Genomic DNA, 24228 nt, shown 5'->3' with positions numbered 1-24228 from the left:
GAAGGCTATCTTTTTTGTCTTTCCCAGGGTCTGAAGTTGAATGTGTTATTAAGTCCCTTGCACCACGGCTGCTAAATTGTTCTGAACAAAGCAGCACGGTTATGTCCCGTTTCTGGGGTTCACCTAGGGCCAGATGTAGCAACCAGTTTGCGACTCGCAAACGGCAAAAATCGCCGTTTGCGAGTCGCAAACCGGAGTTTGCTATGCAGAAATGCATTTTGCGAGTCGGGACCGACTCGCAAAATGCATTTCAGAGTCGCAAATAGGAAGGGGTGTTCCCTTCCTATTTGCGAGTCGCAGTGGTATGCAACTCCAAATGGAGTCGCAGTTACCATCCACTTGAAGTGGATGGTAACCCACTCGCAAAAGGGAAGGGGTCCCCATGGGACCCCTTCCCCTTTGTGACTGGACCCCATATTATTTTTTCAGGGCAGGTAGTGGTCCAAGGGACCACTACCTGCCCTGAAAAAATTCCGAAACAAAAGGTTTCGGACTTTTTTTTTAAGTGCAGCTCGTTTTCCTTTAAGGAAAACGGGCTACACTTGAAAAAAAAAAAACTGCTTTATTTAAAAGAAGTCACGGACATGGAGGTCTGCTGACTACAGCAGGCCTCCATATCAGTGAGTGCCCATAGTCGCTATGGGGCCGCAATTTGCGACCCACCTCATTAATATTAATGAGGTGGGTCTTTGCGACCCCATAGCGACTCGCAGAAGGTGTCTGAGACACCTTTCTGCATATGGATTTGCGACTCGGAAATTGCGAGTCGCTCGGAGTCGCAATTTCCGAGTCGCAAAACCAAGTTTTGCTACATCTGGCCCCTAGTTTCCTACACTTAAAGAATGTGATGTAGCTCGTAAAAATCTTTGTAGATCTGGAAAAACTAAAAATCCCAATTTCTATGAACAAGCACACATTAGAACATTAATGAAAGTTTTCTGTCATTTCCAGTGTTATATGGTAATCAATCAGTTGCAATTGGTGAACTTGTTGGGGTGTAAATACCCATCCGAATGGCACCAAGTGAAGTGAATAGGTTCGACTTTCCCCAAGGAGGATGGAGATGGGGATTCTCCCCCCCACAAAACGAGTGCATGATCGGGCTAAATGGTGCATTTTACGGTACATTTAGCAACTAAATTTGTTACAAAGCACCAAGTATTATAGGAAGTTCTGTGAACTATTGAATAACAAATGAACTATTCCTGTACGTTTATGGTGTCCTGCACTCTAAACTAATCATGAGGCAAAGCGAAGCACTGTATACATTCTGAAAAAAATATATTTCAAAGCAAGTTTGACCTCTCACAAAGGGATGAGGACGTTTGCACTCAGAAATTTGAAAACATGGCAGCAAAATATTATATTTTTATGTAAAATTTCCCTAGAACGTTTGAAAAGCCACAGCTTTTAAAAAACGTTCAAATTATCTGGCAATTCAGCTTGGATTGGCATCTTATATTTTTTATAGTGTTCTACTGCATTTTTGTACTTTTCCACCTTCCTCTTTCATTTAGACATTCTGGCAACTTCGGCATCCTATCAGTTAAAAAACCTTTCCATTCCAAACAGATCATCACACCTAACAACTGAGAATCTTCTTAGAAGCTGTAAGATGGGACAGTTAAAACATACACAGATTCTTCCATCTCATATAATTAACAGAGCTATCCCTCAGGATAGAAATATTACAAATGCTTAGGGCCTAATTACGAGTTTGGCCGACGGGAACACCCATCCGCAAAACTCCAGACAGGGTGGTCACCATTGTAGTGGCGACCTCCCTGCCAGCCCAATTTTGACTTTCCCACTGGGCTGACGGGCCGAAACCATGGTTTCGGCCCGTCAGCCCAAGGGAAAGTGGCAGCAGCCTTGTTGCCGGCTCGTAGTCGTGCTGGTGGCAATGCATTCCCCCCTCAGGGGGCACAAGCGCCCTCGTAAGGCGCACTGTCTGCACAGCAGACAGTGCTCATTACAAGGGTGCTGGGCAAGGAAACCCCTGCCCTGCTCATGCCATGGGCAGTGCACAGGCCCCAATGCGGCCCCCTGCACCTGCTCCCCACCAACCTTTTCATGGCGGTGAAACTGCCATGAAAAGACTGGCGGAGAACCAAGTTGTAATCACAGGCTGCGCTGCATGCAGCGCTCCCCTGGCTGATTACAATCTACGCACTCCGTCAGCCCTTTGGGATCACCAATCCTGACAGAGATGGCAGTACCCTGACGGTCAGACTGCCAGGTTTGTAATATGGCGGTGGGACTGCCACAGCAGCGGCAGTCCAGACCGCCACTGCGAGTCTGGCGATCTAGTGACCGCCAGGCTCATAATTAGGCCCTTAGACTCAATCAATCAATCAAAAAGAATTGTAGAGCGTGCTACTCACCAGTGAGGTCTCAAGGTGCTGGGGGGGGAGTCAAGGGGGGATAGGGGGGTCACTGATCGAACAACCATGTCTTGAGGTTCTTTCTGAAGAGCAGGAGGTCTTTGGTTTTGCAAAGGTTGGTGGGGAGGGAGTTGCAGGTTTTGGGGGCGAGGTAGGAGAAGGACCTGCCTCCTGTGGTGGTGCGTTGGATGCGGGGGACTGTGGCTAAGGCGAGGTCGGCTGATCGGAGGTTGCGTGTGGGAGTGTGGAAGTTCACTCTTTTGTTGAGGTAGGTTGGGCCGGTGCTGTGGAGGGATTTGTGTGGGTGGATGAGGATCTTGAATGCGATTCTCTTGTCTATGGGGAGCCAGTGAAGGGATTTGAGGTGTGGTGAGATTCGTTCGTGGCGGGGGAGGCCAAGGACGAGGCGTGCAGCTGTGTTCTGGATTCTCTGGAGTTTGCGTTTAAGTTTGAGTGTGGTGCCGGCGTAGAGGGCGTTACCGTAGTCCAGTCTGCTGCTGATGAGTGCATGGGTGACTGTCTTCCTGGTTTCTGGGGGAATCCATTTGAAGGATTTTTTTAGAGTACGGAGTGTGTGGAAGCAGGAGGAGGTTAGAGCATTGATTTGCTGTGTCATGGAGAGGGAGGGGTCCAGGATGATGCCAAGGTTGCATGCGTGGTTTGCAGGGGTGGGTGCGGGACCTAGGACGGTGGGCCACCAGGAGTCGGCCCATGTGGTTTTGTTGGGGCCGAAGATGATGATCTCGGTTTTATTTGAGTTGAGTTTGACGTGGTTAGTGGTCATCCAGTTGGCGGTGTCGAGGAGAGCAGAATGTAGGTTGGTTTTGGCGGTGGTGGGGTTGGGGTGAGGGAGAGGATGAGTTGGGTGTCATCTGCATAGGAGAGGATAGTGATTCCATGTGCTAGGAGGATGTTGACTAGGGGGACTGTTGTGCCGCTTGAAGCAAACATGGATAGACAAACTGCAGTTAGTTCTACCTCGAAGCTTCACTCAATCGGAACATTCTTGTCCGTTTCGGAAATTGCTCCCTTTCCCTTGTGTTGTGCCCTCTCTACTATGGGGCTGGCTAAATACGGGAGGTCTGTTAAAAATGGTAATAAGACTACATCTTGAAGAAAGAGGACTATTTAAGTTGCCAAGATGAATTTATAATGTGTGCAAAACCATTCTTAAACACCCTCCAGAAAGTTCTGTAACTGTCTTTTAACCTTCCTTCCAGAGTTGAGGAGTCTACTGTTGTTTGGCTCATAAATTCCAATACATTTTATGAAGTGACTATTGCAACGCATTTAGGTGTAGTATATAAACACCATTGCATTGAATGACAATTGTTAGAAGTGGTCCTAATCAAGAACGTAGAAACATTCATGCCCTACCTCCCCTGTACTAATGACAATGCTATTAGAGAATCAGGAGGAAAGTCAATTGTCTTTTACCCCCTATATGTGGCCTAGAGTGTTAGTATAGGTGGAGTAACATTATAGCCTTTTATGTAGCCCATTCCCTGAACTGATGTTTTTATAGATGATCTCATATAATGCTGAAGGAAAAGGCAGGTCTGTGAAAAGAAGTATCTCACAATGTGGTTAAGTGGAAACCGGGATTAATGCAAGCTTTCATGGTTACCTCTTTCTCTTTCCTGTTTTAGATTAAAGATTGATGAATTGTGTTTAATTCTTTGAGGTGCTAAATCGGCACAGTGTATTACCTACATCCAAGCTATGCATGTTTCATAAGGAATGGTAGTAGTAGTGTATGGGGAGGATGATCATATAATGCAAAAGCTAAAATCAAAACCAGAGCACTCACCCATGGTTAGTCCACTGACACATTTTGTGCCACATAGCTAAAATGTTTCATTCATTGTCATCAATTCTTTCAACCATTCTTGAATTGATTCCTCCCCCCACTCCTCAAGCATCTTACTAATCATTCACTCATTAAACCGTGCAGCAATGGCTACAATCTCCATCCATCATTTAATGATTATACAAGGTGCTCTAATGAAAAACCTGTTGTAAAATACACCATATTTGCATTTTATTTTTAAAAATGTTTTGGAATGAGAAACCTGCCTCCACCCACACTCCCCAACTCTCCTTGCAATGGTTAGACTCGACTGATGCACTCGCTTCTACACAGAGTATGAGGGCTTGTCTGCTAAAAGTTGCCAAGGTTATTTTTTGGTGTCCAGTTCAGCCCCAGCTGTTAAGTACTTTCTCTGTAATACTCTTTGTAGTCCTGAGATGCTTGGAGAAAAGCTTTCGTCAGAGGGCTTATGTAAAGTTATCTGGTAGGACGTGTGCTCCTGTGCATGTCCATGTCTGTAATCATGTGTGTATGTCCATGTGTACTTGCATACTGACAATTCATAAAGTCTGACGTACAAGAGAACTCTAGCTTGGCTGGTGTGTTTTTAGGTCTGGTGGTAGCCAAGGCAGTTTGATTTTAAGACGTTAGGCATTCACATTTGTTTTCCACCCATTGCACCCATTTTACCATGAATCAGTAGGAAGATTAGGGAAGGCCAGCACCGCAGTCCCTCATGTGGAGGTAAACTGGCAGTGCTGGTGGTCCTACCATGGTGCAACCACCACTGTCGTAATGTCACGGTCAGACCACCACCAGAGTGGTCAGACCACCGCTCTGGCGGCGATCAGACCGCAACCGCGGGTCGTAATAAGGCCCAATATGTTGTCTGTCAGTACCAATCCTTTTGGATTTGCCAGTGCTTATTTCCAAAAGCAGTGTTCAGGAAGAAACATTGCATTGTCAGCATCTCACATCTGCCTCCCGTCCTTGATTGTCACTCGAAAAACAACCTTGAGGCAGTCTGAACTTGTGGATAAAACACATTAACTCCCATTCCCAAAGCCATCCCCCCCATCTTCTCAGTATTTTTGGGTTGTATGACAAACTATCGTCTACAAAAATATTGGGACACAAGAATTTCCTTCCACAAATATTGTCAACAAATATATTGAGTTTACATACTTTGCAAGTTACCCAAAAATGTGTCAAAATTATTGTGGAAGAGAATGTTGTCAAAACAAAGTAATTATATCAAAATGTACATATATATGTAATGTATTGAAATATTAAACTACAAAATATGTACATATTAAAATTGTTTTGAATTATTAATGTAAATTAAATATATATAAAAAAAACTTTAAACAATATAAGGAAAATATGAATTTAAAAATAAAAAAATTGAAAAGATTAAAAATAATTAAAGCATTAACATTAAGAAACATATATACATAACAAATATTTATCAAACTTGTTTTAATAATCTTAAATTAATATATTACAAATAAATACAATTTAAATAAAAATTACATTTTTTATAATTCATTTATAATTTGAATAAAAATGATAACAATCCCAAAAAAACACTAGAGAAAATGTTGGACTTTGAAAGAGTTAGATTTACTATTCTAACTCCAACATAAGCAAAAGTAGGGGAAGTGTTGGACTTTGGTGGGGTTAGATATAGTATTTCAACTCCGACATAAGCAAAACCAGAGAAGTTTTGAAATTTAGAGGGGTTGGATTTACTATTCCCACTCCATTTAGTATTCCGAATCCATTGTAAGCAACTGCTGACAACATATAGAATTTGTAGGCACTGTACTTTAGAGGGGTTGGATATACCATTCCAATTCCTAAGCTGTTTAAGAAAACATTTAAAATCATAACAAATAAAAAAAATCCAACATATTTCAAATAAACATACATATGAGTTATACATGGACTAAATGTGATACAAAAATGTTATATTGTAAAATGAATTTTAAAACTTATAAAACATATTTTAAATATTTAAAATAAAAGTACACATATCTCCATAGCACTCATTTAGGAGTGTTATCAGTAAACCATTAATAATCTTAAACTAATTATTAAATATTGCAAACATCATAAAAACATATAATAAATATAAACTATTTTTCAAAATTGTATTATTAAATACACTGGTCAACAAATTATTTAAAAGCCAACAAATAATGAGCATAACAATCAAGTAAATATTTTGCACAATTAATTACCCCTTGATTACTTAATTAACAGGCCACTATTTAAAATAAAATAAAACAATAAATAATGTTTTAAATCACATCCCGCCCTAACCCCCTGAAAATCCAACAACCACCTACTAAATTAAACATTACTAATTGAATTAAAAACAATTACATTGCACATTAAAAATACAAACGATACTAAAATTATCATATTTCCAATATCTAAAAATAATATAGTAACTAATGTATTACATTCATTAAAAATGCTATTTAATATCACTATATTAAACAATAATATATACATCAGTATTTACAAGAAATATATTATCTACCTAAATAAGCACCATTCCTATCTTCTGTTTTCTTTCCCACAATATTTTTGAATTGGTGATATTTTTGACAATATATTCTTGTATCACAATATTTTGGAAATTCACATATTATTTACTTGTTGATTGCAGTATTTAGTTATTTCACAGTTTTCCTTTGCATTTGTCTTCTTAGTTGTACACTATGTAAGATGTTGTATAATTTGTATATGATGCATTATCAATTATATACTTTATCTAAACAAACTGTAGTGTCCACTTCTTATACAAGTGACTTTTGCGTTATTTTCAAGCCACAAGAACCATCTCCTTTAGTTGCAACACTCAGATATCGGTGTACAGCATGGGCTTCAATTATAAGTCAGTTGCATTTAGATGTTCAATACCAGCAACAAGAATTAATGTATTGTTCTGGCGAGTATCCCTGAATCTAAATCCAGGTATGCTAAGTATCTTTTTCAAGAAAGGGAATAAGATATTGATGCACAATTATTGGGTTCAAATTTGCATACATAGAACCAATAATTGGTACAAATATGCTCCCATTTACCTCTTGTCTTACAAGAAGAGGTTGGATAGGCCCTCCTTTGGAAAGAGAGAAACCAGTAAACCCCCCAAAAATTAAATCCGGGGAAAGGGCCCATTAAGATATGTTCCCATGAATGTGAAGTTAACATCTGCAGGAACAAAGAAATGCTGGTTCTAGAAGGTTGTCGCCCTTGATTTAGAATAAGCAACTGATCAATAGGTATGCAGGAGAGAGGCAAGGGCCTACCTCCTTTATATTAATCAAGTGGCAAACAAGGGAATGTATGCGCTCTGGTCAGGACCACATTGGACCCTATCCCTGGTAGGTCAGCTGCATTAAAGTCTCCAGGCCGGCTAAAACGCTGATTTAGAGGTGAATCCCTACGTGTATCATTTAATTGTGAAACTACCTCAGTGAGCAAATCACATAACTACCAATTTGTTTATGCCAGAGTGAGTCTCAATATGATGATCTGGGGAATGAGAGAATAGTTAATTTCTATCTCATTGGAGCACAGTCCTTTCAATGCAAGAATTTACAGTAATACTTGTAAAAGAGTGGGTGCTATTTTATTGACCTCTTGTGCACAAGGACTGATATTCCTTTAACCACGTCTTGGGAAAAAACAATTAAAAGAAAATCCATTCTTGCAATTGTCTCTGCTGACTCATTGTGCTCAAGAAAACTCGCAGACTTTTGTTAAAACACATTTTATTGAACAAGGCTCGTGGTTTTAAAGGTCAAATGTCAAAGAATTTCCACAGTGTTGTTGTTTATGATTGTGTCTAACAGACTCAATAGATGGTGACTTTTTGAGATCTTGATTGTTCTGGGAATTGGCCATCTGCGGATATGCCTAACAGAGGGAGGAGCACATGCAAACATTTTCAGATTGCTAATGCTTCCGAGACTAATTATTTACAAGGAGGCGGAAAGACATTTCAATCTGTGGTGTGTTGTGCAGAAAGCTTTAGGGTATGCTTATGCTGCAATAGATCACAAAGAACAACTAATTGGATCTAAATTTACAACTACTAATTATTTTGCGGAGACAGGGACATGGCGGCTTTCCAATGTAGTACCATCTTGCACAATCTCATGTTAACACGTGTAAAATCATTAAATGAGATCAAAAAATATAAAATGAAATTCTTAATCGTATTCAATTTATAAGCCACATCCACTTGTCTAAAAACAGTCATTTGAGATACAACTCTGTACATTTCTATTGTGGGCGAGGATATCTCAGCATAATTCATTGTGGCAAGCAGAATGTTCACTTAAATAAAGCAGAACATTGAAAACATATTTTTTCCAGTTTCTACTGTGTTTTTTAAAAGTAGAGGAATTTGTAAAGGGTTGTAAAGAAGCATAAAACTCTGCTTGAAGTGCGTACTCTTGATGGTTGCTTTATTTTATGGCAGTCTGTCTCACTGACCAGTTAATAAGTTCCTTGTCTGGGCTGCAGTCCTCTGGGCTTGCTACATGCAGACGGCTAATAATTATTAATTGTGCTTTTTCATTGCAGCCTCAGGACTCGCTTCGTCACCGTGTACGCCAACGCAAGTGACCAAACAGCCTACGTTTCCCCTGGAATCGTACAAGCATGAACCAGAAAGGCTAGAAGCCAGGCTGCGCTCCTTCTCCTCTCCTCCAGACACTGGACAGAGGTTTACCCTGCCACCCCTGCATACGACGAAGCCTGTCCTGGAGATGCCCACCCACAGTGCTACCTCAAAAGCAGTGAGTCAAGGGGTATGGTTTTGAGGTTTATTTTTGGAAAGTGTTGGGGTAGTTTAAGATTGTTGTAGTGAACAACGCAGGACAGATTTGGTGCATAGCTCAACAGGACACCTCTTTCCAGTCGGGGTTTTTTCTGTTACAATTCATTGTTAACAGGTATGTCAGTTCAATTGGTTCAGTGGAAGCAAGCCAAGACCACACCTCCAAGAACACATTAGGTTCTTGAATGAAAGACCAGGACTGGAATCGTGGTGTTGTGTTGACAAGGAGGTAGGTGGCGACCTCTACCACAGGAGCAGCTGATCCATCTATGTTCGTAAAGCAGGTGAAATGCCTTAGGTAAAATTAACATTTGAGGGTCCTACTATGCTATGACCATATGAGTTGAATGTTATATTATGTCATGTTTTTAGCATTTCTTGAATGCAACATATTTGGAATGGCGTCTTGATGCTATTGGTAGAAAACATTTTAGAAGACCGTTATATGTATAGCATATCCTGAGTGGTTGATTCCGAAGATAGGCCATTTTATTAATTAAAATGTTATAGTATTCTCAGTTGCTCAATTTTCACGTCAGAGACATTTTGAGAACTTCCTGCGTAGCTAATACATAGCCCCTGCTGTTTGATTTAAAGACTCGGGGACTTGGAGAAGCAAGGTAACAGCCAAGCATAAAGCCATAGCAGAAACCTAATCCTGTAATTTATATATCAAAAAGGCTGATTCAATTTTATAATAGGCCCAATGTGCCACATATAGGCCTCACCATGACTTTGGCGGTCTTTTCCAAAGACCGCCGAAGCCGCAGGCGCCCAAATACTGCCAATGCTGGCGATCTTAAGACCACCCTAATACGAATGATCTCCGAATTCCACCTGAAATTGGGTGGAATTCCGAGACCAGTCATGCTGGCGGTCGGCAGTGCAGAGGCAGTACCGCCATGCAACAAAGAGACCACAAACTGTATTACAACCCGTAATACGGTGTGGCGGTGTCCAGATGGCAAGGCGCTGCCGGCACTGGAAAGACCAGGACCCGTCCCCTCCCAGACGACCTTCTCGACTGACGATGTAAGTGGATCATCCAACAGGGGAGGGTGTGTGTGTGTGTGTGTGTCTGCGTGAGTGAGTGTGTGAATGTCGTGAATGCGGGGCGTGTTTGTGTGTGCGTGTGTGAATGTTGTGAATGTGGGAGGAGGGGGGTGTTTGTGTAAATGGATGGGGAGGGGAGTGAGTGTGTGGGTGAACGGGGCGAGAAGGTGAGTGCGTATACGAGGTACAGGGGGGAAGGTGGTGAGTGCGTGTATGCGGTGCAGGGCGAGAGGGTGTGAGTGCATGTATGTGGTGCAGGGGGAATTAATGTATGTATGCGGTGCAGGGGGAAGGGGGTGTGAATGTATGTGTGGTGCAGGGGGTGTGAATGTATGTATGCACTGGGGAGGGGGGAATGAATGCGTGTGTGAGTGCGGTGTTTGTGTATGTATGTCAGTGTGAATGGGTGTGTATGACGCGAGTGCGTGGGTGAGTGGGGGTGTGTTTGTGTGTGGGAGTATGTGAGTGCATGTGTGCAGGTATGTGGATGTGTGTGCGAGTGTATTCTGGTGATAGGAATGCTTATTCCTGTCCCAGTACTGGTACTATCCAAAGCTTTTCCTAAACAAAATCCCAGAAATCTCCAAGGAAGCAGCTCCTGGCATCACCCAGTATGGTTTCCTTACAGTATGTAGGAATTGTATGTCCTTGCGGATTCCAGTGTTGCTGGCTTCAAACACAGGCACAGGTTATGAATTGCAACAACCACCCAGAAAAAAATGGAAGCAATGAAATGTTGAAGGGTTGTGTGATATTCAAGTTTAGCATTTGTTGTTTTTAGTGATAAATGTGATTGTGGACATTCACATTGTTTGGCCCGATATCTCCTGCAGAATGACGCCATCTCTTTCTTAAGCTGTCTAGGTCTAAATTCACTCGCATTACTGTTTTTCAAGTTGGAGAAGGCAATATATAAAATCGGAATTTCGTTTTTGGCAATATTTTGAGGTTTTTAAGCACAAAGAGATCACAGAAAACGAGACCTTATATAGCCACTTATTTCAGTGCATGAATAATTTAGCTACAATCAGGTGATGATGTTAATCCCCTATTGTATTAGTATTGATTAAAACCTGATCAATTTGCCAAACTTAAAAAAGCTACTTTTTTAGTTTATTTTTAATATTGCTGTTTTATGTACCGCTACAACTACTGGTCTCACAGCGCTGTACAATGTAAAAGGACACAGTGTTCTTTTCAGACAGCACACACTGAACTGAGTCACCCCTAGTTTACAGGCTTTTGGCCTGTGATAGGTAACAAATTAGAATTGCTGAAGGCTGGTGCCCCTTCGGTAGCGCTGTCTACCCCACACTTAACAGAACTTTAGAAGCCCTTACCAGTAGTGGGCGTACCCAGTTTTCCAGCAATGGATAGCTGCTGATTGTATGGTATGTGATTAGAGTGTTTATCTCGCTGGTTTGGGTCTGTAGCCTGCTAGTGTACCTGTCCAAACCTGGTTCAAGCTACAGCTTTTGTGAATGATTACCTTGCTTGGTAATGCATGCGCAGTCTGGCCTTGCGTGTCTTGGAGTCTCATTCAGTTTGGGGTAAGCTAGACCTTGCACACACAGTTGCATTGCCCTGTTTGGAGTGAGCCACAGTTTACCTCCTCATTGTGTGGACAGCCTCGGCATAAACCAGACCTTGCATGTGTGGTGACTAGAGCACACAGTGGTAGTACTATGGTCTATATGCAAGGCATCAGTGTTTAGGACGAGGTCCTCCGAGGTGCACCAGTCTTCCCTCTTCACCTCGACGCCACCTTTGAATGCCTACTTTGTGGAGAAGAGAAGTGAAGTGGATAGAGTGGGGCACTTGGTTGAATACGTAGCTTCTCTAGTTCTGTATTCCAAAGCTATGTAGCACTGTGTTTAACTTGTCCAAACTGATGCTAGTTGGAGCGACCACGCCTGGTTGCTTTATTCTATTTGATGCAGGCCTAAGTTTGCGGGCTTAAGTCACCTTGGCTTTGATCTTTGGCCTGTATTTAATGTGATGGCAGGCTATCTCAGCACAGGTATGCAATGTCATAGTTCAGATAGTTCACATTTCCTTGTCCTTTCTGGTGAGTTAAAGGTGCAAGGTACCATACAACAGGTCACAAATGTGTAATGTCTATATAGTGATTGCATTTGGGGGGATTGGAGAGGGGTGCAAACAGTTTTATTGCTTTTAGGATGCAGGATGATCAGTAAGTTTCTTCATTTCTGTTAGTAGAGTGTTCCAAACTTCATTGACTGGAGAAAGCTATGCCATCATCGAGCTAGCATTTCTTTAATCTGGGGACTTAACTGGTTCATGGCAGACACAGGCTGGACCATCACAGGGGAAAAGCAGAAAGAGCATTATGTCCCAGTGTCCTTGGTACATCAGGTACTTGCACTCATGAATCAAAATTAATTTATGATTTTAAAAGCAAACCTTTCTGTTTGTTACTGATGTGTCTGCTAAACCATACAACGTAGTGCCAGAAGTGAGAGCTGCCGTGTTTTGTCTTTTCCCGGAGTCTTTTAATTTTACCAAAATTATATGTATAATGGCATTTCGACCAGCCGCCTGTGTTATGTTATCCACATTTTTCTTCCTCCAGATACATCATACAGCATGGGGCGTTTTGCTTTCTGAGACAAAAAAAAAAGGCTTGTGATTTTAGTCTTCGTGTTTTTTTTGGATTGACGAAGCTATCCCAACAGTAAATGTTAGCAAAAACCATGACAAAACTAAACAAGCATTGACAGTGCCAAAAGGTTCACAGCGAATCCCAGACCTATTGACTTTGTCAATGCTTGTTATTACTTAATACAATCCTCACCTAGTCTGTTGAATGACTCATCTCTCCCTCTCTCACTGCAATATCAGACTATTCCAGTACCAAAGAACAACAGAAATTGTACCATTCTGTTTTAGGATGATTGCCCATGCAAATTGAAACATTTAAATACAGCAGATTCAAGCTTATGTTGATGCAACAGGTAAGGTTCTGACCACCCTCTGGACTGTCTACAGCCTGTGAATTTGCTGCTGTATGGAAAATAACTTGTACTGTTGAAGTTCTGAAAGGTGTATGGTTTATTGAGCTACAAATTAATGAAACACAAGAATTAACATTAAGACTAACAGTTGCAGGGTAACCAGAGATAACTTGCAAAAGAAAAAAGCTGTATTTATGTTCTTCCTAAGTATGTTTATAATGGGAGCATTGATTTAAAGTAACATAAAGGATTCCCTTGCATGGGGTGTATAGAAAGATGGCTATTGCTAAGGTAATTTCAGTCTTCTCAATAAACATTTATCAAGCATCGTCAAAGTGTAATTCAAGAATCTATGCTCAGTCCGTCCTTGTGCTTCTATTTTCTTGTCCTAGAAGAGATCATGGAAGGATTTTTAGTACCTTAGGCACACAGTCATTTTGAGTTCGGGGGTGCTCACGGTAGTCGAATGCCTTTGGAGCTGTGAACCCTCTTTTGCAGTGCTTCATTTGTAAAAGAATGAGTGCCGGCGCATAAACCCTGCTCCTGTTTTGCTTTGGAGAATCGATTTCCAAGGCTGCGTAGTCTTGAATTCACCCCAGGCCCCTGTAATGCACTGCCAGACACCCCTGCTCCTTTATCTCACTCTTGCTAGCTCCTGCTTTCTCTCTTTGGGGACGGTTTTTCAATCTTTCTCTTCCCCGTCTTTTCACATTGTGTATTTCCCCCTCTTTTCCTCGCAGTCAATATCTAATAGGGAATTATAAGCGCATGTCCCCAAAAATGAGTGGCAGCGGGCCCCACCAGCAACCACGGCTCGAATTAAACACTGCTCTTAAGGTTGAGGTAGCCCTGTCACTCGCTTAATGGGTGTTCAAATTTATGGTCTTAAATAGACGGATTTCATTACTTCTCAAGTTCTTTGTTTAAAAAGTGATGTGTTCATTGTGATTTCTTCGTATTTCATTGTGGTGAAAGCCCAAAGTAGGCTATTATGGTGTCAATAATGATGAAGTCACTTATCCATCATATTTGTTTGTACATTATTTGGTGGGTTGTATTTGTGTGACAAATAAAATCGACCAATGGGACTACTGGAAATACTGATCAGATAGAGGAGACAGAAGTGGCATCATGCTTATTACCTGACTTACAAGTTAGTTCCCATTGCAGAAGGAGCAAATGAGTGCACATCTGGTCTCCAGTCTGGCTCAAATTGAAACATTATGGGGCATATTGATAAGCCCCATAGCGCCACTGGAGCATCACTTTTCGTGATGCTCCACTGGTGCTATGCCCTGCACCGTCTTTACAAGGTGGAGTTAAGCCACTTTTTATGGCTTAATACGACCCCTTCACACACAGCCCTTTGCATGGAAGGGGTGTGCAATGGGTGTTGCTGCGGGCATGCCACAGCAACACCCATTGCATTTTTACACTGCCCCAGATTTAAGAGTTTTTGTAAACCTGAGGCAGCGCCAAAATCTAACACCACCCCAGGGATGGTGGTAGCAAGGCTTGTTTGCTTTTTCTACGTGTGCTGCATTTTGCAGCACGCGTAGAACGAGCAAAATGCCAGAAGTGATTGTTTATGTGCGGGAAGGTGACCCTTCCTGCACATAAACAATCATTTGAAAATGACACTTTGGCAGTTCTGTGTGTGCTGCATTATGTAGCACACACAGAACTGCCAAATCGCCATAAGTGATTGTTTATGTGCGGGAAGGGACACCTTCCCACACATAAACAATCACACCCCTCAATGCAGTCATCCATGCACAATGGTGCAAGGATGCCTGCGTTGGCGCTGGCAGCTAAAGTTAGTACCAGCGCCGGGGACAACACAGAGGTACGCAGTATTCAATTAAATATGGCGCATCCCCGCGTTGTGAAAATGACGGAGTGTAGTACGGCCAGTTTTGGCACAACTTCGCTCCCTGTTGTTTTCCTACAAAAATGGGCCTATGTGCCCAAAGTGCTCTTGATACAACATAGCGCCGATATTCCATAGCCCCCATGCACCCACATAGTGCCTTAGTTGAGATGCATATAACCATAGAATGCAAACCATGAAAAAAGAGTAAGCCACGCTAAGGGCCAGATTTACAAGAAAGTGGTGCATCAGCTGTGATGCGCCACTTTTCTTGCACCCCCTACTGGCACCTAACGACACCATGGTAGCACCGTATTTACAATAGGGTGCACCATGGCGCACATTAGGACGATAGTGTCGTAATTTATTACGTCATTGTGGTACTTTGCAGGATTAGCTCCATAAATAATGGCACAAATCCTGCAAAGTAAAGAGAGGCCCATTGAAAGTAATGGGTGCTTCATTTTAACACCTGCTCTGAGCAGGCATTAAAAATGGCGCTAAAAATGGTGCAGTAAAATGTTGTAAATTTCACTGCACCATTTTTACAGGCCTCCCACCGCCAGAACGCCCCCCCCCCTTGCCATAATGTGGTGCAAGAGGTCGCGAAGCGGCGCAATGCAAGCATTGCACCACTTTGAAAAGATGGCGAAGGAGAATGGCCTCATTAACGCCACATTAGCGTAAAATAATGACACTATTGTGGCGCTAAGAGGCGCTAGGACCTTGTATATCTAGCCCCTATGTGTAGTTGGAGAGAGCTTGGCTGCAAGTTTATCATTGCATAAGCAGGCAAGACAAAATTGGGTTAACTTACGGATCCAAGGGAGACGTATGAGCAGACTATGCTGACCGCCCACATGATTAGCCAATGAGCGCCTGTACTACACACCATCAGGTGCTATACCTCTCGGGGTTTCCCACACTGTGCACCCCATAGAAAAGAAGTCATGCACAGTGGCAGAACGGTACAGAGCAAGCTCCCAGTTGCTCAGGCTTGCAACTGCCCGTGGGACTAATGGGGTGCAGTCACATTCATCTGGGGTCCTGCCGTAAAGACTCCCTGGGAGATGGCATGGAGCACCCCCTTTGTGCTCCCTCTATGGTTGTTTCTGCACTAAACTCCTTTGGATCACCCAGTAACTCCCAAGCATGCACAGCATGACAGCAAGACCTCAAACCGCTGAGGCAGTGAGGACCCATCACTAAATGTATGTGTGTGAGGGGCAAGCAAGGCAGAAACCCTGCCTGCTGATCAAGCCCAGAGGGCTACCGTGTGAAGTCTGTTGGGGTGGGGCCGCTGACTCAAACAGTTTCCCAGGCTCAAGGACAACCAAAACACATACACTCAAAGCCGGTGCTCGGTCCCAAAGCCAAAACCAAACCACCATGCACCCACAAAAGCCGATGGTGATGAGCAGAAAGGCAGGCCTTGGCCTGGAGCCATGGCTATTTTGTTCAAAGAAAATTAAAGGTTTGAACCCGAACACGTAAGACCAGGGCAGCCTAAACTAGGGGGTGAAAACCCGCCACCAACTGATCACCTGAAAATCCGTCAAGATGACACCCATTCCAAAAACGACAAAGGAAAAGCCAAAACAAGGGCACAGGGGGCGCCTCTGCCTCCATGAATGACCCAAGCCACCTCTACACCTCGCCTGGAAGCCTGCCAAAAGAGAATGGGGGCCAGGGGCACCAGGTATTTAACCCTATCCCACTGCGCCTCCTCCAGGTGCCCAATACCCCAGGAAGTGAAGTCAGTAACCCCGGGGGAGTGGACAAGTCCCTCTTCCCCTTATGGATCCCCCGAGCCGGATGGTCATGGGGGATGGAGGAGTGATACCATGGGGTAGGGGAATGCAGCACTCACTCCCTGCCCACCAAAACTGTCACAATGCACGCAACGCGGACAGCCCCATAACACAAAATATAGAGAAGGCACAACATGTACTCTTCATTCTCACCAATTCTGTCATTCAATCACTCTCACACATACAGCTAGCTATACAAGGTAGAAATACCCCATAACGATGGATGCAGACTTGAGGACTTTAGACTAAAATAATTTAAGAGTACTAGAGGTGACACAGCACAGCACATGCTTGTCATTTACTTTACCTACCCCCTCATGTGGCACAAATTACATTTATACTATAATAGTTTTCGACACAACAGTGACTTAAACTCTGCTTCATTGATTCGAAAGGTTGTAAGTCATTGGCAAATAGTTTACTTCACTCCGCAATTCCAAAAAGCCTTGGCAAAGTCTATAGGTCTTCCCTATGCAAGCTTTATTCTCTGTCAACTTTGTTCTTTAGCCATGTTGCACAGCAGCATGGGTGCTGCACAGCAAAGCTTATCCTATATGGGAAGGGTTCCCTTAAAAGCATAAAGATGATTGAGGTGCGTTTACTTTGTCATATGATGCAGCGCTTAGCAGTGTGTTGGATCAAGAGGCATGAGAGATAGTTGCACAGTTTATAGCTTCAATATGCCGGTAGCTTCTAGTATCTATGCAGGTCCCTTTATGGTATTTTTTATGATCGTAGTCCGCTTTTGTTGTCCATTTTCAGGGTTTTAGTTTAAGTTTATGGTCCTGAACAGATATGGTTGGAGAGATAAATGATGGGGAGATCTGATGCAATGGATTTTGTTACTGTCATCCCACATCTTATCGTCATTGTAAGATGTCACTTAGCAATCATAGTTTGCAGCTAATTGGCATCTGCAGTGGTGAACTAGATTACAGACCTTGGATTGGCTACTAACATGTATCAGAACTCTTCACTTATTCCCTGCCTATTCAGCTGGATAAGGCTAGTTTATGGGATGGCAGATTACTGATTGATGTGCAAGACCCATAGCAGATGTGAATATAAGAGGATTAAGCTGTATAAGAGAGCTATTATGCAGACTGTATGTACTACAATTGGATGCTGACTGCTGGGGGTTATGGTTCTAGTATTTCTGGGGGACATAATACCATGTTAGCCATAGGCAATCCCTTAATAACTTACCTGGATATAAAAAGCAATGTGCACCTCTAACAGCACCATTAATGTTATTGATCTATCCAGTATTTACAGTTTGCCTAGTTGTCTGGCTGCAATCAACATGCCATCCTAACAGAGTAGTGTTCACAGAGCGTCTGTTTGGGAAGCGCCCTTCACAAAAGTGATCTATGCAGTGTTTATAGTTTGCATTTGTGTCTGCACAAACATCATACAAACAGATGTGTTTACATTCTGCAATTTTACACTAGTGTGACACATCCATATATGTGCGCAATCTCTGTCTGTGTTTACATAAGGCACAAGGGGCAGATGGTGCATGGTTTGTCTGCCTCTGGCACTAAACTAATGAACATTGTGGGGCATTCTCACCAGTCCACGCCGAAATCACAGTTAACCGCATTTTACAACAGATATTCTCATTCTTAGTACTACTCTTATGGTCACAAGTGCAACATACTCCAGATACTCCTTTTTAGGTCTTCAGTCTCTTGGGCAAAGTATTGATAGTGCATGTTTTACAATTATCATCATACACAAAATGAATAATACATATAATGCAATTTGTATGTACCCCCAGAGGGACACCAGAGGATGGGGGACCTCATCCCAGGTAAGTATTTTTTTTTTTTTTAAGTGCCATCGGATCCCTCGCTTGGGGCCCCCTGCTTGGCACAGAGTGCATTGGCCATGCCCGGGGACACTTGTCCCCTGTGCTGGCCATTGGGGTGATGGGCATGACTCCCGTCGTTCCCAAGACAGGAGTCATGTTTTTGGTGGTTCTGTGCTAGGAAATGGCGCTAGTCTGGCTAGAGGCGTTTTTTTTCCTCTAACCATGCTAGTGTCATTTTCTAACGCTCAACCCCATCATTCCCTACCGCAACCCCCACTCAGCTAGCGTCTTTTTTTAAGAGGCTAGCCCAAGTTTAGCGCTGGCTTTCTCAATTCCTTTAATATGGTGCCCGGCTGGCGCAAGCCGGCGCTATACTTTTTGCCGCAAAACTGCATTGGTGCAGTTTCCCAGTAAAAAGTATAAATCTGGGCCTGAGTGCCTACCTCCACTGTCCAACCCTGGAAGCAGTGCAGCGTTTACAAAGAGACTCCATTTCTAGGCACCTGGGTAAAGTCAGTGTGCAGGAACATGCACACACAGACAAAGTCAATTCCTCTTGACTTTGGCAGTGCTTGTTATAAAATTTCACTGAGATCTCCCCGGACCGCCCATGCAGTCAGTTTCTGCTGTTGTCCGCAGCCTCTAAAACTAATAAAAGCACTTTTATTAAAAAGCAGACACTGAACAACTGAATTTGGAATCCCAGCTCAGCCCTGAGTTTGGGGTGACATTTTATACCTGAATCAGTGTAAATTGAGTCGTGTAACCTTCTATGCACAACAGGGAATTGTCTGTGCAACCTGCACACGATCAGGTGGAACAAGGACAACCTTATGAGTTTCTATTTGTTTTGTTACTTCCGGCAAAGAATGTTGGGGCTAGAGTTCGAGGCACTTGCAGAGATGTGTGGGTCTCAGTGCTGGTACAGCAGCAATGAGATGCCTCAGTAAAGCTGTGTGTAATGTAGGTCTTTAGTGGTGTAGTAGCAGAGAGTGCCGAACATTGGAAATGAGGTGCATCAGAAGATCTCTTTGTGGATGGACCTTAGTGCTCGATTAGCAGAGAGGGCTACATATCAGACATGAGGTGCATCAATAGAGCTGTGTATGGGACTTTGTGTTATCAGTGCACCTCATTCAATAGTGCGAAATATCAGCACTGGAAAAAAATATGAGTGGCACATCTCAAATTAGTACATCTGTTGAGCTGTGTGAGAGTCTCAACGCTGAAACAGAAGATGAGCTGCTCATCACACATGAGGTGCAGCAGCATATCTGTGAGGGTTCAGATCTAAAACAGAAGGTGAGCACCACATCACATGAGGTGCATCAGCAGAGTTGTGTGTGAATTTTAGCTTAAGAACAGAAGATGTGTGGCACATCACCGATCATCAGATGGGGGTGAAAGTGTCAGAGCTGGAATAGAAAATGAGTGGCACATCTCACATGAGGTGCATCAGTAGAGCTGTGTCAGAGTGTCAGTGCTGGAACAGAAGATAAACTGCACATCACACATGAGGTGCATCAGTGGATCTTTGTGAGAATCTCAGCACTGGAATAGAAGAAGTGCAGCACATCACAATCACACATGAGTTGCATTGGCATAGCTGTGTGAGAGTTCAGCAATGGAACAGAAGATGAAAAGTACATCACACAAGGTGCATTAGTAGAATACAAGATGTGAAGCACATCACACATCAGCAGAGCTGTGCGAGAGTCCCTCACTGGAACAGGGGATTAAAGGCACCTCATACATAAGGTTTATTGGCAGAGCTGTGTGAGAGTCTTAGCCCTGGAACTGAAGATGGTGAGCACATCAACTATGAGGTGCATCTGCAGACGTGTATGAGGGCCTCAGAGCTGGAACAGAAAATGAGCTGTGCATCACACATGAGATCCAACAACTTATCAGCAAGAAAAGGGTAAAGGATGTGTTAACAGTGCAGACTGCAGACAGTAGAACAGCATCTGCATGTCTCACGAATGAGCCCTTGCATGCTCAGTGAATCTCACATGAAATATCCTTTGTTTACGCCCAACAGCTTATTTATGTATTTAGGTACTGGTTTAATTGAAGACTGATTTTTGCACTGCACCGCTGAGAGTGGGTATGGCAATTATGGATAACCCTGTTCTCCTTCCTTTGCGAAAGATGAATGGCAAAACAAAAAATTGACAAAACAAAATATCTCACATAGACAATACCTATTTGCTTTGCCAGTGATTTTTTTCCTGTGTATCAAATCTAAGAAGTGAAACCAAAATCCCTTCAAAGCTGTCTGAAGAGAGTGAGACTGGCTAGTTGAAAACAGCTGCTGCTGACAAATAAAAGCAAGAGAAAGGCGAGTGCTAGATGCCACTGACTAATAAAATAAGCATTTTCAATGCAATGGGTCTTGCATTTGCTTGAGTTAGAGTTATTGGTGTTGTAAATTCATAACTGGACTTTTCTTGCCACATAAATTGGTCAACCCTGCTTCATAATTTTGTCTTTTTTTCTGTCACATAATTCCAGTGGCCCTGCATATAACTAAACCACTTCCATTTATCCCTTCCTCTTTCTGCAGCCAAAAATAAAAATGTTGCCATTTAACATCCTAATTTAAATCTGCCATGCTAATTCCAATAGATTACCACTTTCACCACCCCACCATCAGAGCTGCTGGATGGCTAACACAATTTCCAAAACAAGACAGCCATGGAGGAGTGACAAGTTAAGTAAAATAGGAAGGTCACCCAAACATATCAAGAGTGTTCAAACAGTCATAGTGTAATAAGGATGTTAAGTTGGCATGAATCATGGTCATAATTGCAATATGGAGAGATTAATAAAACTCATACAGTTATCATATAAACCCAATAAAAACCTTTATCAGAAATAAATATTTGGCATTAGACTGTAGTGCTCAGAACAGCTCCTAGAGGACATCACTATGAAAATAGCATTTGTAAGAAACATGGTTATGTTGCCATGTAGTTAGCCTCCAGAGGGCATACCAGACTGAAAGTATTACAGTGTAACCATATATTTAGCCCATAGAGAGCGTAGTGCATTACACATTTTCAGGGTTAACAGGCCTACTGCAATATTATTACAAACAAGACCGTTAAAACACAAACTACCCTCAGCTGTACAACAAAGGTTCCAGCCATAAGAGAGGTTAAAACGACACTGAAGGAAGGAGGGGTTATTATTTTGGGGTCCCCACTAACCTAGCGTGGGAACCCAGAGATGATCTAGACGGAAAGAGCAGGTTGTGTTGAACGTTTTGAAGGTGGTCCCATTGTCCTGGTCCCACCTCAGGCTGAGTTATGAGCAAAAATGTTTTGTAAAAGAATGCACTGCAAAGGAGTGCAGCAAATATTGTAGTATGTTGAATGTAATGCTGAGAACAGCCCCTAGAGGACACCACACTAAAAATATCATTTGTAAGAAACATGGTCATGTAACCATGTAATTAGCCCCAAGAGAAAATAACCACATGAAAATAGAATGGCACAAAGTAATGTAGTTCAATCGTATATTTAGCCCCTAAAGGGTGTAGTGCCTTACACATTTTCAGGCCTACTGCAATACTAAGTCCCTTAGAACACAAACTATTTCAAGCTATAAAACAATAGCCCCAGCCACAGAGAGCTTAAAAAAGGGACTGAATGGTGGAAGGTGTTATTAATTTGGGGTCCTCAACTATTGGGCAAAAGTAAAAAAAAAAACTAAAAAAAAATATATGTTTTCGCAGTTATGTGGGCCTGAGTGACGCTTGTCTGTGTGTACTTATGCATGTGTGTATGTGAGTGCAAGGTGTGGCGGGTGTGAGGGCACCACGAAATGTTGGGAATGGAGTACAGGCAAATGGAGATATGTGCAAGATGGCAATAGAGTTAGATATGCTTCCAGCTCTTTCGAATTAACACCCTTCTACGTCAATAAAGGTCAGATCGCCATTCCTTGGGATGCAACGTACAGGTTGTGAGAGCATAGAAGGAGGTGTATACAAACATGATAATAAATAGGATAAAGTGTTTTTTTGCATTTCCATATATGTACATAGAGAAATCTCTTCCTCAGTTCCAGTCTAGAATCTGGCACCATATGAAATGTCATAAGTTACTGTGAAATCACAGTGAGTACTTTGTGTCAAACCACTGGAAAAAAAACTTGCACTAGTCTTTAGTCTGTAGGGAACAGGAACTGTTTTACGAGAGGTTTCAACTGTGCTGTACCATGGTCTCCGCTAAAGTGCTCCATCATGCTCTCAGTCTCAACTGTATCTTTTTTCAACGTTTTGGCCTGTCACAATGGACATGATTACTTTATATAATACACAAAAGTTTCACCATTTTTACCTCTACTGCCTTTGGCACTGCTGGCATTGCCCCCACCTCCCTCGCAGGAGTCTGGAACAGTGCATAAGTGATGACCTCCTGCATTTAGCAGTAATACATAATAAGTCCACCTCTGCTGTCAATTAGGAGTTTATTTTGCTCCCCATTGTGTCCTGGGAACTTCCTGTACATGGGTCCCTGCTCACAAGCTGCACCAACAAGCAGCTCAAATCCTGCATCACTGAGAAGATAGACCATGCCATGCATATGCTTGATAACAAGTTTCCATGACTGTGTAGAAAATTGAGTGAATACTTCGCTCACGGACATCATTTTATTTTGCTACAGTGATGCTAATGGCGTCACACCACACCAAAATTGAGAATTGCGCATGTACTTATTCCTCTAAAATCCCTCTTTCTGAAAATGTATCCTCACAGAGCAAGTGGCATTGACACCTTTGCACTCACCATATAAACAAATGTGGGCCTGATTTAGAATTTGTCAGATGGAGTAGTGTCTGTCTAGATGTCAGAGGGCATTATCTCTGCCATCCACACAGTATGCCATCCACCAAATTTAGAGATGACCTCTGGCACCAGTGATCATTGTAGCACTTTGAAAGAAAATATATTGATGGTGGTTCTTTTCTATGTACTAAACGTTTGGCTAGCAGCCACCATCAGTTTTCGTAGCTATTCACTAAATATTTTACTTTATATGTTTTTCAAAAACAAACTGTCAAAGTGGGAGTTTGTTTTTGAAAAACAAAAAACTAGTACCCCCAATTTTGAGCATTTACTCTCAGGGCATGAGGATCATTACTGTTTTTTCCTGCCCCTCACCACCAAGTTTTTCCTGGCCGTGAGATTGTCCATCCTGCATAGGGCAGGTGGTGTAATGTCCTTCCTCCGATAGCCACACCTCTGGCTGAGGAAGTATTCCATCAGTGAAGCCAATGGGAGTGCCGACAACTGAATATTTAAGGTCCACCCGTTCCTAAATGAGGGAAGCAGACCGAGGGTTTGGGGATGAAGGTACTGTGTTGCATTTGTGATGGAGTATCCTGAGTGCCAAATTCTAAGTCAGACCCTTTGTTACCAAGATCCGAAAAGTGACCAAAAGCTTCTTTAATCTTTGACTCATTAAGAAGTACCGGTACTGATGAATAATTGGGAAATTAGAATCTCTTATTATATATATCCAACTTTATGTCTTTCTTGTTTAACTATAATGTTATTGCTTCGTTATTGAAGGTGTTTGTCATCAATGGGTTTTACACCCCAGCCTGATGTTACTGAGAGCTGAGAAGGTATCTGACAGTGGTTG

At 42.5% G+C, this 24228-nt stretch overlaps 1 protein-coding gene across 10 annotated transcripts in view; it reads left to right on the top strand.

The window, feature by feature from the left end:
• The window catches only part of PRKAG2 (protein kinase AMP-activated non-catalytic subunit gamma 2), a 1410703-nt gene that overhangs the window by 996551 nt on the left and 389924 nt on the right, over positions 1 to 24228 (top strand). For 6 of the 10 annotated variants that reach the window (XM_069211101.1, XM_069211099.1, XM_069211098.1 and 3 more), the window contains one exon: positions 8797 to 9023. In XM_069211101.1, coding sequence (XP_069067202.1) covers positions 8797 to 9023 — 227 coding nt within the window. The remainder of the gene's footprint in view (positions 1 to 8796; positions 9024 to 24228) is intronic. The other 4 variants (XM_069211100.1, XM_069211103.1, XM_069211102.1 and 1 more) reach the window with 1 other exon arrangement.

The sequence above is a fragment of the Pleurodeles waltl genome, chromosome 10, assembly GCF_031143425.1.
Source record: "Pleurodeles waltl isolate 20211129_DDA chromosome 10, aPleWal1.hap1.20221129, whole genome shotgun sequence".
NCBI lineage: Eukaryota > Metazoa > Chordata > Amphibia > Caudata > Salamandridae > Pleurodeles > Pleurodeles waltl.
This window is presented reverse-complemented; position numbering and strand designations above follow the sequence as displayed.